The sequence below is a fragment of the Hermetia illucens genome, chromosome 6 (genome assembly GCF_905115235.1).
Source record: "Hermetia illucens chromosome 6, iHerIll2.2.curated.20191125, whole genome shotgun sequence".
NCBI classification, from domain to species: Eukaryota; Metazoa; Arthropoda; class Insecta; order Diptera; family Stratiomyidae; genus Hermetia; species Hermetia illucens.
This window is the reverse complement of record NC_051854.1, coordinates 3,225,956-3,246,154: the sequence shown is the minus strand read 5'-3', so window position 1 is coordinate 3,246,154 and position 20,199 is coordinate 3,225,956. Positions and strand designations below refer to the sequence as shown.

General features: G+C 41.6%; 3 protein-coding genes across 3 annotated transcripts; 1 reads left to right on the top strand and 2 right to left on the bottom strand.

Moving 5' to 3' along the window:
- Window positions 1–1,333: 1,333 nt before the first annotated feature.
- Window positions 1,334–1,863, bottom strand: LOC119659680. The gene is made up of 2 exons (XM_038067904.1): window positions 1,639–1,863; window positions 1,334–1,570 (listed from the first exon to the last, which is right to left on the bottom strand). Exons 1-2 carry the CDS (start codon window positions 1,773–1,775, stop codon window positions 1,405–1,407), a joined length of 303 nt encoding a protein of 100 aa, XP_037923832.1. The 5' UTR covers window positions 1,776–1,863; the 3' UTR covers window positions 1,334–1,404.
- An 883-nt stretch (window positions 1,864–2,746) lies between these two features.
- LOC119659041 (asparagine--tRNA ligase, cytoplasmic) lies at window positions 2,747–5,087 on the bottom strand. Its single transcript, XM_038066941.1, has 5 exons — window positions 4,927–5,087; window positions 4,241–4,815; window positions 3,892–4,184; window positions 3,415–3,793; window positions 2,747–3,356 (listed from the first exon to the last, which is right to left on the bottom strand). Exons 1-5 carry the CDS (start codon window positions 4,946–4,948, stop codon window positions 2,961–2,963), a joined length of 1,665 nt encoding a protein of 554 aa, XP_037922869.1. The 5' UTR covers window positions 4,949–5,087; the 3' UTR covers window positions 2,747–2,960.
- A 4,513-nt stretch (window positions 5,088–9,600) lies between these two features.
- Window positions 9,601–13,286, top strand: LOC119659042 (alpha-N-acetylgalactosaminidase). Its single transcript, XM_038066943.1, has 9 exons — window positions 9,601–9,854; window positions 10,238–10,412; window positions 10,477–10,746; window positions 10,894–11,055; window positions 11,117–11,256; window positions 11,315–11,387; window positions 12,785–12,934; window positions 12,998–13,073; window positions 13,128–13,286. The coding sequence occupies exons 1-9, from the start codon at window positions 9,688–9,690 to the stop codon at window positions 13,160–13,162; spliced, it is 1,248 nt and encodes a 415-aa protein (XP_037922871.1). The 5' UTR covers window positions 9,601–9,687; the 3' UTR covers window positions 13,163–13,286.
- The last annotated feature ends 6,913 nt before the right edge of the window (window positions 13,287–20,199 follow it).

The following is a 20,199-nucleotide window of genomic DNA, read 5'->3' as shown; positions in this document are numbered from 1 at the left end:
CCATACGCCTTGCATTCATATTACTGCATGCGAAGGCCTATCTGATAACTCGCCATGCTTGGATAAACAGCATGTTCCTTTTTCTCCAGCCTTTATTCCGCTCAATAACAAAGTTGGCTTTTTTGGATCTGATTCATAACTTCTCTTGGTCTGTTACTCAGAGGTGGCGACAAGAAAGACGAGGCAGCAACCCTGTCCGCCAAACCAAAACTAAGTGGTCGAGGAGAACCAAACTTTGGTATGTTTGCCGTGATGCAGTAGGCGAATGCTCCAAAGGCCTGATTAGGGTGATCAGACCCGAATTCACATGTTTCAGGGGAATTCCTGTTTCATGTGGGTTCAGCTCGGCTGTTGCGGTTGGCTCCTTAGGAGTTTCATGGGGGTGGTGATTACGTTTCCTGTATCGCCTCACAATCATCGATAGAGTTACACGGTGGCCTGAGGTGGCACCCCTGAAAGATATTTCTGAACAATCGTGTTGAGGTCCTCTGTCGAACGTGGATGGGCTGGGAATTACAATTACCAATAGGAGAATGCAGTTTGAGGCCCCCTTTTCTCAGAGTTGGGCAAACTCCGCGTCTTCAAATGCTATGGGATAAGCGCGTACCACCCGCAATCCACTGGGATGGTTTAAAGGTGGACAGGACGGTGAATGGCTCAAAACGACTCCTCTTAGTCGCAAGCCCTGCCACTCGTTCTTCTTGGTTTCTGGACAGCCAATCGCAACAAACTGACGGCAAGTCCCGCGGAGCTGGTATACAAGGAGCGTCTGAGACTCCTCAGTGATCGGCACTCGACATTAGGTTTGGACTTAACACCACTAGTTTGTTGCGTCTTATCAAGGACGCAGTGCAAAGCTGAAATCAACCCCACCCACTAACCATACAAAAAAAGGTACCCGATGTGTCCAGAGATCTCGACTTTCCCATGTTCTAACGTAAGGTAAAAAGGGTGTGCTTATGGTAGGCTGGCGGTAGCAGAGGAGGCGAAGAAAGCACGCTTACGAGCTTAACCTCTTGGCTAGACCTAGGTCTACTCCGTGTTGTAATACTTTGCAATAGTTGCATGTTAAAGGCAATGGAGGATCAGAGAGTTGTTCTAGTAGTTAGAAGTCTCACATTTCGGTAATACATGGGCGATTGCTGGTTGATTTAGACCTGCAGAAAAAAGATACTGATGTTAGCCTCAGGGAGATGGCGGTATTAGCATCTTGCTCGTTCCTCGATATTGGTAACGGTATTCGTGATTGAGAAAACAAATACGACCATGGCTGACATACGATTTGCAAAATTCACAAGATGTCGTTAAATATTTACGAAAAAATAATGAATTCTGATAAATTTGCTATTTATTTACACAAACTACTTTAAATGTAAGATAAATACTAAAAACCTCACTCATATATCATATCTTCTTCTTGATTTCTTCGGCTTCTTCCATTATCCTGAGAATCTCTTCTCCTCGTCTGGGTTTAATGAGAGACATCAATCCACGGCGATCTTTCTCTTCCTCAGTCACGGCTAGAAATTGTCTAATTTTTTCGTTTTTCTCTTTATTGTATGTTAGGGCCCTATCGAGGGAAGAATCAAGTCCTTAATACAAAGATATTTTGAGAAACAAGTCAGGAGAGTAACTTACTGGATAAGCGCAAATAATGCTGTGCCTGCAACAAGTACGCCAGTTGCAAAGTAGTTTCGAATGCGCCAGGACGGAGTTCCTCGCAATCTTCGTGGTTTTTTACCAGGGTGTATGCCACTTGACATAGGGGTGGCCATGGAGTAGTTTGAGTATTAAAAATTCGGTCGGAGGACTGTGAGCTAGGCTGAGTAGTTGATTGTTTGTTGCTAACCTATCAGCTGTCAAGATAATTTGTTGTCAGCTGTTGGTTGGTGGTGAATAAAGCACGGAGATGAACCTTGTGAGGTTAGAGACAGTGGTGACTTTCTATATACACCTCAGCCGTGTTTGATCATTGTGGATGAGACCGGAAGAGGCAAAGGCAATATCTAATGGCAGGAAAATTCCCGTGCTGGGTTAAATTACTCTACCAAGGAAGTGCCTCTTGGCGGGGCGAGCAACTTGCGTGTCGAAGGCATTTAATTGCGATCGAGTTGGCCATGATATTGAAAAACAATTTTTGCTGTCAAGGAATCCCTTGGTAACTACTTTTCGTGTTCGTGCCATGAACACAGTCGCGCAGTATAGCGAGGTTGTCTTAGCACCTCACACCTAAACAGATCTCGTTTAATTCGGTCAAAAGTGGAATGAACGTCGCATGGAGCACACTTTGCGACTAAATCTGAATAAAACAGTGACAGCAACTTTTCAAAAACTAAGTGATTTAATTGTTTCCAATTGTTGTTCTCAGGCGCTGTACTACGAAATAACTTCACGCATCAGAGCAACATGAGTGAAGCGCCACTTTGCAACTGGTGGGAGGCATAGCACGCCACGATCTTTCCGAAATGAGGTCGCAAATATCGCGACAAAGTTGCAAGGGAGAAGCCTTTGATGATATGGTCATGTAATGCGCACCTATGGCTCACTTACCGGCTAAGATGGGCTGGAGAACTGAAATCAATTGGAAACCAGCCAAAATAGCGATGATTTGGTACGGCAGACAGTGATTTAAGAACCGCTAGTTTCCACCTGGATCAGAGAAGTTGCGAACACAATCTAGATGAGGCGATTCCGCCACTGAACTGGATAAAGGCTAAAGCAGAAGAAGATGCAATTAAAGATTCGATAACATTGCGGTATAATTTCGTTTATTATTGAAATGTCTTACCAATGCCTGTACGGCATTGTTTCAAATAAATAGTAAAAAATGCCAAGACCAATTACTAGGTCAGGTTGAAATGCAATTTTGAAACGATAATCTTTGCTTGGTTATATAATCTCCTCTGCAAGAATTGCTGTAGCAAAGGATAACATAAAGCTTTCCAAATTACTGGACTCGCTTAAGGCTTGCACCTGCCCATAAACCGAGGATACAAACAAACTTCACGAATATGGTATCTATCCAGAAGCCAACACAGGAACCTTTCCAAGCCCAATCCATAACCACCGTGGGGTTGTGTACCATAAACACGTTGCTCTGTGTACCAGTAATAAGGTGTAGGATCGATTCCTTCGCGGGCATAACCTTTCAACAACTCATCCGAGTCGTAAATCCTCATCGACCCGCCGACAATTTCTCCAACATTTGGTAACAGTACGTCAACACTCTCAGTCAGCTCACGATCTTCAGGACACTTGGACATGTAAAACGATTTGATTCCGGCTGGGAAGCGGCACAGCATGATGGGTTCATTGATGGTGTCTGTCATTTTCCTTTCCGGTGCTTCGGGAATGTCCTGCATGAAGGAAACTGATAAAAACCTGCTCTCCGTGATTCTAAATGATAAAACCAACCTCTCCGAATTCATAAAACGTTCCATCGTCCTTTGTCACGTTGTTTTCTTTAAGCCATTTGATGGCATCCCCGTAGTCCATACGACGGAATGGACGTTTTGGTGGCGTGAATTTAGGATTCAATTCGTTGACAATGTAACCGTATGGAGACTTAAGCACTCGATCAACTACATCACAAACGAGATCTTCGAGGCGATCTAACAAGTCATTGAACGTGATGAAAGGACATTCAGCTTCGACGTGCGTGTATTCTGCCAAATGGCGGCGAGTTCGACTCTGTTCCGCTCTGTAGCTTTGCGCTATGCAGAAAACATCTCCTAGTGCTGGCAAGCATGTTTCTAAGTACAACTGAGAGCTCTGTGTTAGATAAGCTTCCTCCCTGGAAACATAGAAGGATGGGGAATTAGTGCTCTGTGTCGAACATGCACCTTACAATCAAGGATTCGGATTGAAAAAGCTTCAAAACTCGCCACATACCCAAAGTACTGCAACTTAAACAATGTCGATCCACCCTCCACCTGGGTCTGTACCAACGTAGGAGGCGTCACCTCATTATAGCCCCGATCCAGATAGTGATCCCGAAACGCTTGCAACAACACCGACCGCATTTTCAATATTTTCGAAGTGTTCTCCCCCCGAATCATGATATGCCTGTTGTCCAATTGCACGTCAGGTTGGGCGAATTCGTTGAGGATGTTGTCAGCCCCGCCGGGAGGTGCGAGTCCAATCAGTTGCCAATAGTCCACGTTCAACTCATGCCCGCCGGGCGCCTGTAAACAACAAACGTGAATGATGATGCAATCGTGTTTACGTGTTTAATAATAACCGTTTTGCCTTCCGGAACGACTTTTAGCGTTCCCGAGAAAACCACCGACGACTCAGTTGTCAGGATCAAGGACTCGTACGTCTGGCATAACTTGTCGGCAAGCACGCATTGCAGGAACCCGGTGCCGTCCCGTAACGTTATGAACATGAGATTTTTGCCCTGGCGGCGCATTCTATGGACCCATCCGGAGATTTTCACTCGAGTATCGCGGTACTGTTCCCCTTGTTGAATTTTTATCCTTTTAGCTGGTTCCCATGAGGGGTCCTCCTCGATTTTGATTTTCTTTGCTTCTTCCAAGTTGTCGTCGCGCTTCTTTGCATCCTCTGCCTCTTTCTGGCTCTTTTTCGCCGCCTTCATAACCTCTTGCGACCAAATCTTTTGCATTTTCTTTATTCGTGACTTGGGGGCGAGCATGTACTTCATTCCGGTTTCGTCATTCTCATCGTCCACGTAAATTTCGGGGAAGGGCTCCTTCTGCGCGAAATGCATGGCTCGGATGACTGTTTTGAAGGGGACTTTTGCTGTTCCTTCGCCGACATCATCATTTCCACGTTTTTCCGACGTGTAAATCGGTGCTGCAATGGGGATATGTCAAATTCAACTTTAACTCAAGAAAAGTTTATGATGATATGCGAGATGTTGGGATAATGCACCACTCGCGGATGGATTAATATGTTGACACTTACTTAGAGTTGGAATTTCACCCATTTTGTCTTTGAATTCCAAATATCGATTGAAAATAAGCGCAGCTAACCGACCGATGCACTTTCTTAGTCACTTGTGCTGCTTGAATTTGACGCAAATGGACGTGGGTTGCAGAGGTGGTTGTCAACGGTAGACAGTGGCGGACAATGGTATTAGGATCCTTGAGGGGCAGAATGCTGTGTACGTACATTCACAATAGGCGGTCGGGTAGGTAACTATCGGTGGTTTTCACATTTGAAATAGTACAGATTGCAAAGTCACTAAAAGAAACGAATGTGAGGGTTTTCTTCCAAACTTTTCGTAAATCTTCTTGTCCTGTTATTGTATCTCTAGTTTAAGGGGTGCAAATCCAAGTATTTTAGTGTTTTTCTTTGGTTATATTTCATTTTCTTTTCTAATTGTTCTTTTCAGAATTGCTCATGGGCATCATCATCTGTTGAGTGCGGTTGCAGATTGAATGTCTGCTTTGGAATGGACAAAACTGAATACCTTGCAGGTGACAACGTTACAACAGGGAAACAAGTAAAAAAACCAAACAACCACCACGAAACAACTCGAGGTTTGGAATTCCGGACAAAGAGATCAAGAGTTTGACGCTCAACCAACTTGCAGCAGATTTGTGCCAGAAACGGAAACTACTGAGAGCAAGAAAGAAAACAAGGATCTCTTGGCTCGCGAAAAATTTAAAAAATGTGCATAAATCCAGGATAGGGTAGTCCACAAGAGGAATTTTTTTTAAAAAAAGGGGGAAAGGGTGAATTTTATTTACGTTGGTTGTTGTGGAGTTCGGACGAATCTTCGCTAATCAGCTCGCGCATTCACACTATCTCAGCTATTACGGAGTTTTAGCGACAAATCTGACTCCTGACCCGCCAACTTAAGAGGCGCAAACCGAATCTCAGGGGCCGTGCACTCTTTTTCCCCGAAACATTAGCCCCGAAGGCAAAAGGGTTTAACTTGGACACGAAGATGCTCTTGGACCTGCTGCCTACGTCAAGCCTAACGAAATGCTCCCCCTTTGTTCAACACTTCATATGGACCCTCACATGGTAGTTGCAAGGACTATCGGCAAGCATCCATGCGAACCAAGACGTGTGTGCAGACATCCAGGTCCCTGGGGGTGTTAGCTCTCGTCGAAGAATGACGGGATGGCGGGGGTGATTTTAATATTGCCATGGTGTCCTGGAGCAAACCCAAAAGCTCAGTGGTGGAAACGGCTGACCTGGTTTCGAACAAAAGATCGCTGGGAAGTCTCAGGCAGGATTTGCGACTACGAGGAACCATCGTGTGCATTATAGCGGCCTTAAGTGTCCTATCCCAACATTCCAGCATATCATTGGATTGCGGGTGGTATGCAGTCGTCGGGTGGCATTTGAAGCCCAGCAGTTTGCTATATTTCGAGAACAGGGTAGACTCGAACTGTATTCCCTGGTCAGTAATGACTTCGGCCGGAACTCGAAAGCGTGGGATCCATTCACGACAAAGGGTCTCGGCGCACGATTGTGCGGAAATTTTGGCAGGAGATATTGTTTCAGGCCACTCCGTGAACCCATCTATCATTATGAGGCAATATTTGAACCCATGCGAATCTCATAAGAGGCCAATAATGGCGATGGGGCCCGTGCCACAAGCACAGTGACACCAACCGTGTCCAAGCCTAAGGGGTTATGGAAGGCTCCTCAGGATCAAGAGCCGGTCCCGTTTAGGAGATGCTCAATGTTAATGAGATTTCCTCCAAAATTCAAGTCAGAAAAAGACCTGGGCCAAAGGAATCTCGTTAATGTCTTAAAATGTACAGAAAGAAGAATGGAGGATGTGGAACAGAAGCTTGACCTGGAAGAGTCATCATTCACTTTGCTTGGAGTTGTCGGGATTTATCAAAGATAAAGACAATGTGAACCATGTAGTCAAGCTTATGGCGAGAGCCATCAGCGTTCTATATAACAAATCGCAGGGAAATGCAAAAAGATCGAAGAAGAGCTGTAAAATGACTCCTCCATCGGTAACGTAGTCAATGCAGGTGCCACTCAATCATATACTTGTGGATACGCAGAGAAAAAAGAAGGTTCAGGAAAAGCAAGATGAAGAAAATCAGCATCGTACACTTTAAGGAAGGAGTCTAAGACCTCGGTAGAAAAATAAAAACAATAGCGCCACCAAGGAAGCCAATGTCCGATCAAAACGTACGCGACGAATAATAGAATGAGGATCCCTGCCAAAATGATGACCATCTCATCCATGGCTAGTATATTCTACGTAGACACAAGGGTGAAAGTTGACCCTGATCTCAAAGCTTTGAGGGGAACTGTAGGCAGGATTCGAAGAAACCAAAAGGGGAATCTCATGCTTGAGCTGCAAAGGTCCCAAGAGAGCAAGCGAGCTAAGTGAAAAAAATTACTTGTGGAAGGTGCTGTCGTGTGTGCTCAAAAGTATTAGATCGCTATACAGTGCAAGGGCCTAGATAAAGTCACCTCTAAAACGGAAATCTGCACTGCCTTAGCGGAGCAGTTCAAACTGAGAAACTTGCAAGAGACATTCATTGTAAGCCTCAAAAAGCGTATGAGGCATACAAACGGCGATCATTAAGTTACCAGCAGAAGCAGCGCGCAAGCTGCTAGATGTCTGGAGGGTCCGTATCGGGTGAGTAGTCTGCCGCTTTAGAGAGCGAAATCTGTTTGAACAGATGGTTCAAGTGTCTCTCATATGGACATTTGACGAGAGTATGCACAAGTGCAGTTGATCGATCTGACCGATGCATACGTTGTGGGGAGTGCAAACAGGATCCCGAATGAATATTATGCAATGAAAAGGAGGGCTTAGATCGTAGGCATGTTGCCGGAAGAGATAAGTGTCCTTAATTCAAAAAGGCGTTAAATGCAGTGGGAAAATGAGGTTAATTTAAATCAACCATGCACGAGCTGATGTGTGGCTTCGTGGGCATACGGGGACCAAGCCATATTGAAATTTATGAGGCAGCCAACAAGTCGGTTCGTATAGGCTATGCTCCTCCTATCCTGACGTTGGTTGAATTCGAGGACATTTTGTATAGATTGGTCTTGGAGGCAAAAGGACGGAGATTAAAAGTCATCGCCGGTGACTTCAATACATGGGCCACAGAACGTTGAAGCTCATTGATGAATCCAAGATCGAGTTATCTGGCTAACAATGGTTAAACTAATATTTACCGAGAAAGGGGGTCCGGTTCGGTTGTGAATCTGACTTTTGTTAGCCCTTCACTGCCTTCGGTTATGTTCTGGATCGTCAGTGAACACCACACCCATAGTGATCCGCACGACCGTCTTTGACTTGAGAAGCAAAGCCAAGTATTTAGAGACCTGTTCGTCTAAGAATGACGAGAACGTTAGGTTAGATCGTCTGCGAAAGCAATTGATGAGCAATGTTTCATAGATATATGGTCGGACTAGGATACTAAACCAGGTACACCCTCGTAGAGAGCCTTCCATATCACGGAGTGTATCGCGACGTTATGCGATTCATCGATGCTGAGACGTTTTTCTTCCCCCAGTAGAAATCTTGATTCCTCTAGAGAGGAGAAACAGTAGCACCGGAAAGTCTAATTAAAAAAATGCTTGAGTGCCAAAAGAATTGGAATGCAGTTAACGATATGGTTGGGCCGACTCGGTGCAGGTTGAGAGAGGCAGAGGAGGCGAGAAAGGCGCGGTTGCAAATGCGATCGATTGGTGAAGGGAGCAATCTAGAGCCATATTCACTCCGCAACGGGGAAGAGGGCAGGAGTTAGGGAGTGGCTTTAATACGAATGGCAGATTGTAGGACAGATTTCCACTAAAGGGTAGAATGACAGAGTCTTACTACATGGTAGAAAGACAGAAAGGAATAAAATAAGGAAGGAGTCTATCCAGCATTTCATAAAATACGAACGCAGAAACAAAAGTTATCTAAGAAATTCAATTGACAGGAATGAAATCCAACCTTCCCGGGGCACCTGACTGACTACTAGATTATTTATCTTGGCCTTTACCTTTTAATTTAATTCCCTAGATGCCTTACCAATCAACTACAAGGTCATTCATGTTATTGTTATCAAACATGGGATTAACTTTCCCCACATTTAGGATCACATCTTAAACAAAGATTACACAAAGGGGTAATAGGGTCAAGTTTAAAGAGTTGATCTAAAGAAGAGAATAAATCACTCAGAGTCATCACTACCTAAGTATTTGCTGGATTACTTGACACTCTTGACCTATATCAGGGTAACAAATATTTATCATTTCTTACTTCGACCATTGAGAGGTAAGTCTGCTGAACAAATCTATATCTAAATCACGACTCTGCTGATATGATAGCAGATCTGTACCTACACAGTAATAAACACACGATTAGGTTATCACCGACAGATTTACTCGTTAATGGAGCCTTATCACCTGACAGTGAATACCGCTACCTGATTTCGGTATTGTTTGTAGGCACCCAATGGTGTAATTGCACTTGAAGAGCTCTGTAACGTTACCCAATCGAACTATATGTGAAGACAATTGCGGGTGACGAAAACCGTTTGTGCTTTTGTTTGATTAGAGTGCTACCAGTGGACTAATTGATAACAAAGAAAAATGCTGATACCATCAAGGCTCCTGGTGGGCTTGTTTCCTATAAAATGAGTTTCCCAGACTGAGTGGATATCAAACGGTAAAGAGCTCTCAATACGAGTATAATATTATTATTGGTTACTTCAAGTGTCTTCGGTTTTTAGTCCCTTTAAAATGATCCATGTGCGCGATTTGTGGTTTTGTCTGATCGTGATTAATGTATTCATAAAAGTCCATTCTTTGGATAATGGACTGGCACTGACCCCTCCCATGGGCTGGATGCATTGGCAACGATTTCGATGCATAACTGATTGTGAAAAATTTCCAAATGAGTGTATAAGGTATTGTGGATTTTATTGACTGTTTTGGGGACTGTGCCATAGTGAGGGAAAGGGTGGAGTTCTTATAACGAGGTCTCTACCCGACCATTTTTTTGACCCATTATTCCTTGTTTCACTCGCTCGAATCTCTTTTCTCTGCTGACTTCTTGCATCTTATAATCTTTGTAAATTACCATGGGTTTGAGTTTGGAGGGGCTTGAAGTGAAACCTGGAAAAAAGACAGTTGACCTAAGGTTCCTTCCTGACTTTACCTTCAAGTTAAGGATCTTGGCACTTGGCACTCAGGTCACATATGTTAAGATCGTTGTATTGTCTCTTAAAGCGCCTAGGCTTACCTTTCAATCCTAAATCATCCTAACTTTTAAACGTTTTGTTTTTTCTAGTGAAGAGCTCTTCATGCGAACAGCAGACGTGATGGCAGCTGAAGGATATGCAGATGCAGGCTATGAATACATTATAATCGACGACTGTTGGATGGAAAAGGCTCGAGGTGAAGATGGTAGACTAATAGCTGATCGCAAACGGTTTCCAAGTGGAATTAAGGCCCTCTCTGACTATGTAAGACCCATTTTTTCCATTCGATCGATATCTGATTAAATTATAATCATCCTCTTTTTAATAGATCCATGCCAAAGGTCTTAAATTTGGAATCTATGAAGATTATGGAACGTACACTTGCGCAGGATATCCGGGAGTTATTGGCTATATGGACATTGACGCACAAACTTTCGCAGAATGGGATGTTGACTATGTAAAATTGGATGGATGTTATGCAGATATTGAGGACATGGATAGTGGATATCCGGAGTTTGGAAGGCTTTTGAATGCAACTGGACGACCAATGGTATATTCTTGCAGTTGGCCAGTTTATCAGGAATATCAAGGCAAAATGGTAATTCAATTCATTGTCTTTATTTTCATATGACTCTATAATAACTGCATTAAGTCCCGAGTAGCAATATGATAAGAGTAATGTCTCTAGTTCCTCAATGACCATGTTCGAATCTCCCAGAGTAACGTATTTTCCTTCATTTTTCAGCCCAACTATGAAGCATTGAAAGAACACTGCAATTTATGGCGAAACTGGGGGGACATTGACGATTCCTGGGACTCAGTAACATCTATAACTGACTACTTTGCTGAGAATCAGGATCGAATTCAACCCCATGCAGCTCCAGGACATTGGAATGATCCTGATATGGTATTGAGTTTTCTTGACTTTCAACAGCCTGCATTTCTCCTAACTCTGAAAATTGTTACAGTTGATCCTTGGAAATTTCGGACTAAGTTATGATCAGAGTAAAGCTCAAATGGCTATTTGGGCTATCTTGGCTGCTCCACTTTTGATGTCAGCAGATATGGCTACAATTTCACCTGATATCAAAGGAATACTTCAGAATAAGTAATCATGGCTGAAGTTTGAACTTGGAAGTGTTTGATAATGCAATTGTTTTTTTCAGGGACGTTATTGCTGTGAACCAAGATCCTCTGGGAATTCAAGGCATACGCGTTAGCAAGGAGAAGAATATTGAGGTAAGTCGATTATTTGCTGCTTAAATTTTCCCTAATTTGCTGTTAAATGAGGATTAGGAATTCGGGAAAGATAAACAAAGTGAGTGATAGATCAGTTATGGGTCTATGGGGAAAATTAAGCGCAAGCTTGGGATCTCCTGGATGGACGGTATAGGAATCGACGAGCCCTCCCTCAGATTTCGCAAAAGGATGCAAAAACACTTGGGATGGCAATGCCTTCTGTGGTTCAGAACCTTCTTAAGGCAGGATACAGCGCAACTGAAGGCGTTCCATTCATCCCCTTTGTTCTGACATGGAAGATGGACAATTCGACACGCAGGGCGATCTGTCGAACTCCCTGCGTGTGGAATCCCAAAATGCCCGTCACCATCGATGAGATTGACCAGTACCAGTACAGTTCCAGTACTATCCTCCCAACGGCCGTCGTCAAGCTTCCGGCGAAAGATAGTCATGGAATATTTTGATGGAAGTAGACGAATTGAGTCGTTTATGGAGTTAAGAAATCGGAAGGAAACATTAAAATCCTAGGATGTTGAATTTGATGGCTGGGATATACGATCCAATCGGTTAGTTGTAGTAATGAAATTGAGGATCGAGATTTAGGGACTATGGTAGGCGGGTTACGATTGGGATGATGTCATCACATCCGGGGACCAGCTGGAAATTATCATTTGTTCCCCGCAGTGCGTGAATGATGTGTGCATCCTCCATTGGACGGGGCATAGCAGCAATGAGGAAACAATGGAACTAATAGGATACAATGATGTATATGTATGTGTATAGATATTCATTCAGTGTAGATATTCACAAGCATTTGTCAGCCGCGGAAATTCATCATATTAAATCCAGGCTGAATCCTGTCGATTGTGCTTCTAGGGGTCTCAATCCACAGAAATTCATAGAACATGTCCTATGGTTCAATGGGCAATCGTTTTTGCAGGAACCGCTCTCTGTGGTTGGGAGAGGCGATATTGAACAGTAGGCCGTTGCAGGTATTATCTCCTGTACATTTTTTTAATGCAAGATCGAGGTACAGTAATGCACTGATTGCGTATAGCAAAATGGAACAGCTTCAGAGAATTCTGTGAATGAACTGAACAAACCACAGAAGAAACCAGGCTATACAAAGCTATAGCCAAAGGCAGGCCAATATCTTCTGTCTGTTTGAAGAAGGAAGATGGGATATTTACTGAGAATGAGTAGGTGAGGGTACATCTGCTTCTCAGAACATATTACTCGGGGTCCTACCCACTGACAACGACAAACGAACAAAAGGGTAAGAAAGGAGAACTGGGAACTAGCAAAAGAGGTATGCTCGGAAGCTAGGGTGATTATCCTGTCACGGGTTCCAACGGGCGATCTAGAGGCATCCAAATGATATAACTTTATTTTTTCAGATTTGGACAAGACCCATCACTCCAGTCTACGATGGAAATCACTCATATGCGGTAGCTTTCGTTAGCAGACGAACTGATGGCGCTCCATATTCAATTTCATCAATCGTTTCTGAGATGGGTCTTAAGAACAAAAATGGCTACACGGTTACGGTATTAACCTAATCATTCTAACCAGAATAGGATCCTAGATTCATATATTTTGTTTAATTTCAGGATCTTTTTGATAAGACTGTTCAGGCTCGAGTTGTGGAACCAAGTCATAGTTTCAATGTTCGAGTGAATCCTTCAGGTATGTTATTGATTTGATGATGGTGTTTCCATTAAAGTTTTACATTTTTTTCAGGGGTAAAATTTTTCAAGTTTACTGCTAAACCCTAATTGACGGTTTCGAGATTTATTTATAAAAGTTTTTATTGAGTTGGATAGTCTTAAAGTAATTTAATTTATAATAGTTTAGTTTTAACGTTTTTTACAAATAAAACTGACGCGTTTTGGTTTTCAACTGGCTTTTTTAAGTTGTGAAGTATCGAAGACTTTATTTTCGGGTCAAAAGCCCATCAATACTCTCTCCCATTTCAATTTCAACCCCTTTTTGCTGTTCACTGATTACGAATACTATTTTATATTTTTTCGGGTGTTATAACTATAGAATTAATTTATGAAATAAAGAAACCACCACGAAAAAATACAGAAAAAAGGTGAGAGAGGGGTTCAAAGGTTACAATAATTTGAGAAATTCCCTGAATCGAATGAAAAGAAGGATGTGTTATGCTAGTGTCAATTTTAACATGGTTTCGCCCTTACATTTCTTGGCGGCTAACTCTACCTCTTTTAGATGTTCTACCATTGCCAAGAGGTTTTTTGGTTGTCCTATGTGGGACATACTTCAAACAGAGCAAAATAGCCCATTTTTTCGTCAGGATTTTTCTTGTATTTAATTGAGCTAAACCTCTTTTATATTTGGCGGTTTTATATAGTATGCGGATTTTCTAACTCTGTAGAATCTTCTTCTCTTTGCATGGGAGTGTCAGTTCAAGCGCTTTAGTTTTTTTGCTTAAGCAGATCTCTTTTTAGGCCCCTGGCAGGATCTACTTATTTTGGCTAAGGTTGCTCAGTTTATGCCTTCATAACAGATATGTTTTTCGGTTAGGTTTTACCCTACCTAACCCCCAAATGAAGGACTAATTCGCACAGGTTTTTCCGCTTTAAAATGGGGGAGATTTGAGTCCATTTTTCTAACTCGTAGTTTTTAAGGAAGAATTCCCAGCGATCAGATAGGGTTTGGTAGCAGAGCTGTTTGTGCTGGCTCAACATCCGTTTCTCAGGTTGTGAGCACCATCGAGGGGACCAATTCGCACCATCGCTTTGGAACCTGTACTACCCTTTGACCACACCATCTTTTCATCGACTTCAAGGCCTATTATTGGCACAGCCAGGGTAAGACTGCACACGGCCGTAAGAGAATTCGGTAGGCAGAATTTACCATCTTGTCTTGCAGCCCGAGCCAGGCCAGTCACCATGTCTCCTCTTACAAAACCCGAATTGCTTGTCATAAAGGTCTCCTTCCTTTTCCGCAATACCGAGCAGTCTGTTGTACATTACTCGTTCAAATAGTTTGCCATATTGGCACGATTCACCTTAAAAGGGGGAGGAGAACACAATTTTTTTACCGAATATAGCCGCATGGGGTATTATATAAAAGGTATCGATGAATACTTTCCGAAATATGCCTTAGTTTTGGCATTGGTTGCAAGAGGAGTGGTACGGGAGACCGGGTTCAATTACTTCTAGGACTAATTTTCTCCCAAGGGTATTAATGTGGTCGGAACAAAAGGGTCTAGGATAGAAACCCGCCTGCCCTTAGTCGATCAATCTTTTGAGGTGTTCTTTAATGCGTTGTAGGATGAAGGCAAAACACACGAAAACCGGTATTGACATACTCAAAGCGGGTGCCTTTTTCGGAACCTGAGCGATTATTTGTTTCTGCCACTTCCTGGAAAAGATCTCAGATTATCTCAAGTGGAGGCAGCAATTGTACAGGGACTACTAGGAGCAATTCCACAGGAAATCGTGTTGCCGATGACGGGGTGGTGGAGGTGGTGAAGGTGGACTGGAATTCCACAAATTTCCGTTTCTTTTGGCCGGCTTTTACGACAAGCAAGGACTACTTTGAGTGTATTCTTAAATCCCAGTTTAATGGACCAAAACTCCTACATTGGCAACGTTAATTGCCGGATTTTCTCGGAAATGGAGTTCATATTTCGTATAAAGGAGTTTAACGTTCTAATGCGCTGAGTTATCTCCTAATATCTCCTAACTATAAATGCAAAATATACGTAGATCTTCACCAATGACATTGTGAAAAATACATCTCATAGTGGAGAAACGGCATTATTTATATTTTGAATTCATTTCAACCCCCTGGAGCGTTCAAATAAAGTTCAAGATTTTACGAATCGCGGAATTCATTTAAATTAAACAAACTTCGTGTATAAACAAACTTACTAATTTTGGATTATGTTTACAAAATAACTAAAAACTTTCTTCGTGGATCGGATACACAAAATAAAGCGAACATTTTCGGTATTTGTATGTGGGAATTTTTCCAATGGGATGGACATGAATTGAGTGGTATGGATACAATTTGATGAGCGATTATTGCCTCACATTAGGCCCCACATTAGGACAATCATTTTTTAAATTTAATTTTTCTAATATGATGTAGAAAGATCAGATGTTAAAATCCGCAAGTAATACATTTTTAGACGAATTAAATGAGTTGACTGTATAGGATAAAGGGGGCGATATTGTTTATTGCGGAAGCTTTGCATTAGTCAGCTATGGTTTGAAACAACGCAAAGTGGGATTCTTTGAAAAACCCAGAATTGATCATTAGAAAAATGAATATGTATTTTTTTAATGGGGTAAATTAATTTCCTGTTAAATAGCGTGTATATGGATCAGCTAAGCAAAGCTATGTAAGGAACAGCCAATTTTCCAAAATGTAAGTTTAGCAAAAAGGTTTCCTTTTTTTTAGCTAGACAGTATTTCTTCTATTGCAGCACAGCATTTCGGGAACCATCTTTTCCTTTCTTGACTGTGATATTTCATGGATTTTCATTAACATCACTGGCAAGCCATTACAACGAATAATGGCTTGCCGGTAATGTTATAATAGATGATGTTGTAATGGTTGGATGAACGATACCACATTACCATCACCGAGCGATAATGTGATATTACACTTTAGGGTGCTATCACTTTTGTGATATTACATGCTTCACTCTAACTGGAGAGAATTGTTAGCAGAAGGCATCGCTTTAATTAATCCACTAAAGTAATGAAAGCAAATACAAATTATCCGATTATTGATTTAAGATTTGAGAACTCATACTAATTTCATAAGTTTTTATACCTTTAGCAATTGTTGGCCAAATTTTACTCAAGGGCACGGGTAACCCGATGCCAAGGAACGGAAAGAATTGTTACAATAATAATATAATAGATAACGATAACAAAAGCTTATGGATTATTAATTTTTAGATTAATATATTGCAGTTTTTGCTGAATCTATAAAATCTGTGGTGTGGTTTTATCGTTCGTTGTAGTGGTTTTTATTAAAATAGAAAAATAGAAAAAGGCTTATTAGCTTTCACCATTCAATGCAGCAATTATTTTATGCCAGCTATTAAAGTATATTTCACATGGATATTTTTTTTCAACAGTTTCCAGGTGAGTTTACTCAGAGCCTCGTGGCGCCTTAAAGGTAGAGTAAAAAGGTGTTGACTTTCTTTAGACCTTTAGAAAGATTATACGAGATAGTTTATCTGAGTGGATTGACCCAGAATTAAGTTAAATGAATGTACTTAAATTTTTTCTTATAGTTTACATAAGTACTCAAAGCGTAAATGAGAAGATAATTCATCGCGCCAGTAAAGTCTAATCAAACCCCAAACAGGACTTAGTAGTAAGTCTTTTGAGGATTAAGTTTCGAAAACATCAGGCACTTCACAAATAGAAGAATTTGTGATTTGATTCGAAAAACTGAAAGGTTTTGGACAGCGGCGCATCTGCATCTAAAATGATCATTTCTTGAGTTCTGGTTCTGTAGAGTTATATGCATAGGGATGGTAGAGTTCAATTGATTTTAAAGTATACAAAAGTTAAGATATAAGGCATGTATCTTTTTTTCTCAACTATTTGGCAAATATTTATCTAAACACCTGAGAGTTCGCCCGGATAGAGAGTACACAATATCTAGCACCACGTACCGAAGCGATCAATGTCAATATCACAAATCAGATAAATCTACGTAAGCATTTCCACTTAAGTATGGATAATGTAAACGTTATAAATGAAAATCTTGAAAATCATTCAGTTGGGGGAATTTTGTTCCATTCGAAAGTGACTGGAGATTCGAAAATAAACTATCAGATATCCATATTGTGTGCGTACGAACATGGAACACGTGAACAATTTTATTTTCTAAAGACGAAACCAAATGGTATGGGTGTGAATATTTTATTTTTCTGTGACCTATACCATAGGTGTTATTATGAATAATAATGAACCATTTCAAAGGCAAGATGTATTCATTTCAAAGTGTATCTATGGCGTTTGTGGGGCTCTTGTTCAGAGAAAAATGCAATTTTTCTATTGTATTCTGATTTAGTAATTCATTTGTTCGCTTGTGCCTTTGGGATGATATATTTTATTTTAGTATTTCACCTTCTAAACTCGGAAACTCGTTTAAATTTTGCACATTGTTGAGAGAAGATTCAGAATAAACAGTTGCTTGGGCTTTCACTTTGGTGTACATATAACATGAGATTTCAGTTCGCTTTCAGAAAAATAAGAATCCTTTATTCGGACAATGGTATTCCAAACAAAAAGCTGAAGCCGAAGAATTGACCGAGAGCTTGCGTAGTATGACACTGGCGATCGAGAATCCCACTGGGATAATAAAGACCCAGCAAGAATACATTTTTACGTTACCGACTAACCACGGAAATCAAAACAGAAAATACAGAAACAGATAACGAACCTCTTTTTCAGGAAACAGGAAAATCCTTCGCATCCACGGGAAGCTGAACGAGGGAGACTATGTCGCCAACGTCAATAAGATGTGTGAACAAAACTTGGTTTAGATTAAACCGTTCAGGAGGTCAAAACAGCTGCAATTGTACAGAGAAACTCTGAGATTAAACAAAGGCCAAGGAAACCGAAAGTGGGAACAGTAGAGCTAAGGGGGACAAGCAGCGCACTGCAAGATAGACTGACGTGGAATATAGCCTCATTGATACCTGGTCGCCTCAGTTACTAGGTTGGACCTTACCGTGCTATCAGAAGAGGCTCTTGAGAAAGCTCTGGATAGACCTAAGCCATCGTTATCGGAGCCAAGAAAGCAGGGGGCAGCGAAGATTAGCCCGCATGAGTTGAATGCTCCCAATAAACCCAAACCAGAACTCAAGAGGGGAGAAAACTCGGGTATGTCTTTCAGAGTTCCTGACCGAGGACCTTGTGGCTATTCAAGTCTCACTGGAAGCCGGGGGGAGCACTCGAGAACTAGTCGCTAAACTGGTACTGTGAGAGGAGGGTGTTACTACTTCTCCTTAGCTGCGATGCCAACGCCCATTACGAAGTCTGGGGAAGCAGTGACACCAATTTATTCTTAACAATAAGTTAGAAATATATAACATGGGGAACATTCCAACATTTGTGATCAGGAGGTACTAGACATAACTCTAGAAAATTCTCTAATGAACGAGCTGGTCAGGAACTGGAGGGTGTCGGATGAGCCCTTTTTGTTTGATCACAAAATAATCAGATTCGACATTGAGGGTAACTCCGGCATATAAAGAATAATAAGGAATCCCAGGAGAATGGATTGGGAATCTTATGCAACGCACCTGAGCAACAACATGGTTCACCTTCAACATGCAGTGATGGAAAACTTCAACACAATCGCCATTGACGCATATTGGGCCAGCTGTCGACTAAGACAGTTAAGTCATCAAAGAATGTACCACATTGATCCAAGGAAAATGTCCTTGGAGTCAATGGGTGAGCACACTAGCATATTCCAGGTGGAAATATACGCAATAGATAGATGTGCCTCCTTTAATCCCTAATGAACTACAGCGGGCAGAACATCGTTATTCTGATTGGCAGTCAAGCAGCAATCAAGGCACTTAGGTTCAACCATATGAATTCAAAACTGGTATGGGAATGCCTTGAGAGACTGAATATGCTTGGCTCGTTCAATAAGGTCTGTGCTTATTGCACAAAGGACTATTTAGTCCTCACCGGCTAAACTATCACCTAGGGAAGCTAGGAATGTCTGGAGTTTCTTATTAAAGCAGGCTTAGACCAGATATCGCTTGTTGCGTCGTTGTGATGATGATGATATGATGGCTATTCACACCTACATGTCATCATTCACGGTGTGACGAAATGAGTTTTAATTACCAATTTTAGACAAGACAGCGAAAGCGGGTCTAGCGCTGTTAATGCATCGCTGACCGATCAGACTGAGACCCTTGGTTTTGTTAGTGTTTTTTTTTCAATCCAATTCTACTTGCCAGAGTCATTTGGCCAAGGTTCATGACCTGATGAGAGAGCAAACTGATGTCATCAGCGTAGTCGAGGTGCTTGAGGCAAGATATATCAGCGTTTGTGTTGTTAATTCGTCAGCGACTCAAGGACCAAAACAAGTCAAACTTTTGAAGACTGAGCTTAACTAGCCCAATCCACTTGATGGTTTACCAGGAGGTAGCACCTGAAATTTTTTCTCATACTACTTGGCGAAATCGCCGATTTAATTACTTTTTTGTCAGAACTTATCGCAAAATCGCAAAACAATCGATTATATCAAATATAATTTCACCTTTTTTTTTGATTATGACAATATTCAAATTAGTCACAGCTCAAGCTCTACTAAATTCAGCACAAGTCGTCTTGTTCTCGCTTGTTTTGCGTGAATCACGATTAATTCAATTCGAATTACCGAAATTTCGACATGACTGTTTTTTGTTGCGCACATTATCTCGATAAGACCATCCCCCTCGGTTCAATGTGGGTCATTTGAGCCCCTCGCCTCCTTTGATAGTCGAGCTATAAATCACTCAATTTCCAGATTCATAACCATCCCATCTAAACTGAATTCCATCCAGAGGCAAGAGAGACATTTTTTAAATAATTTCCACATAATAAATTCGTTTTTTTGCACGTTCAGTTACGAAATAAAACGTGGAGTGATTTGGTCATGTGTACAACGCCTCATTCTGTGGCGCACAATTGAACCAATTGAAATGCAAGGCTAGAGGCAAGCTTTCATTATCAGCAGACGTACCCCAAACGCATGTTATTTATGAAAAAAATCAGCTTCCAACGCAGACCATTGAAAGTCATTCATC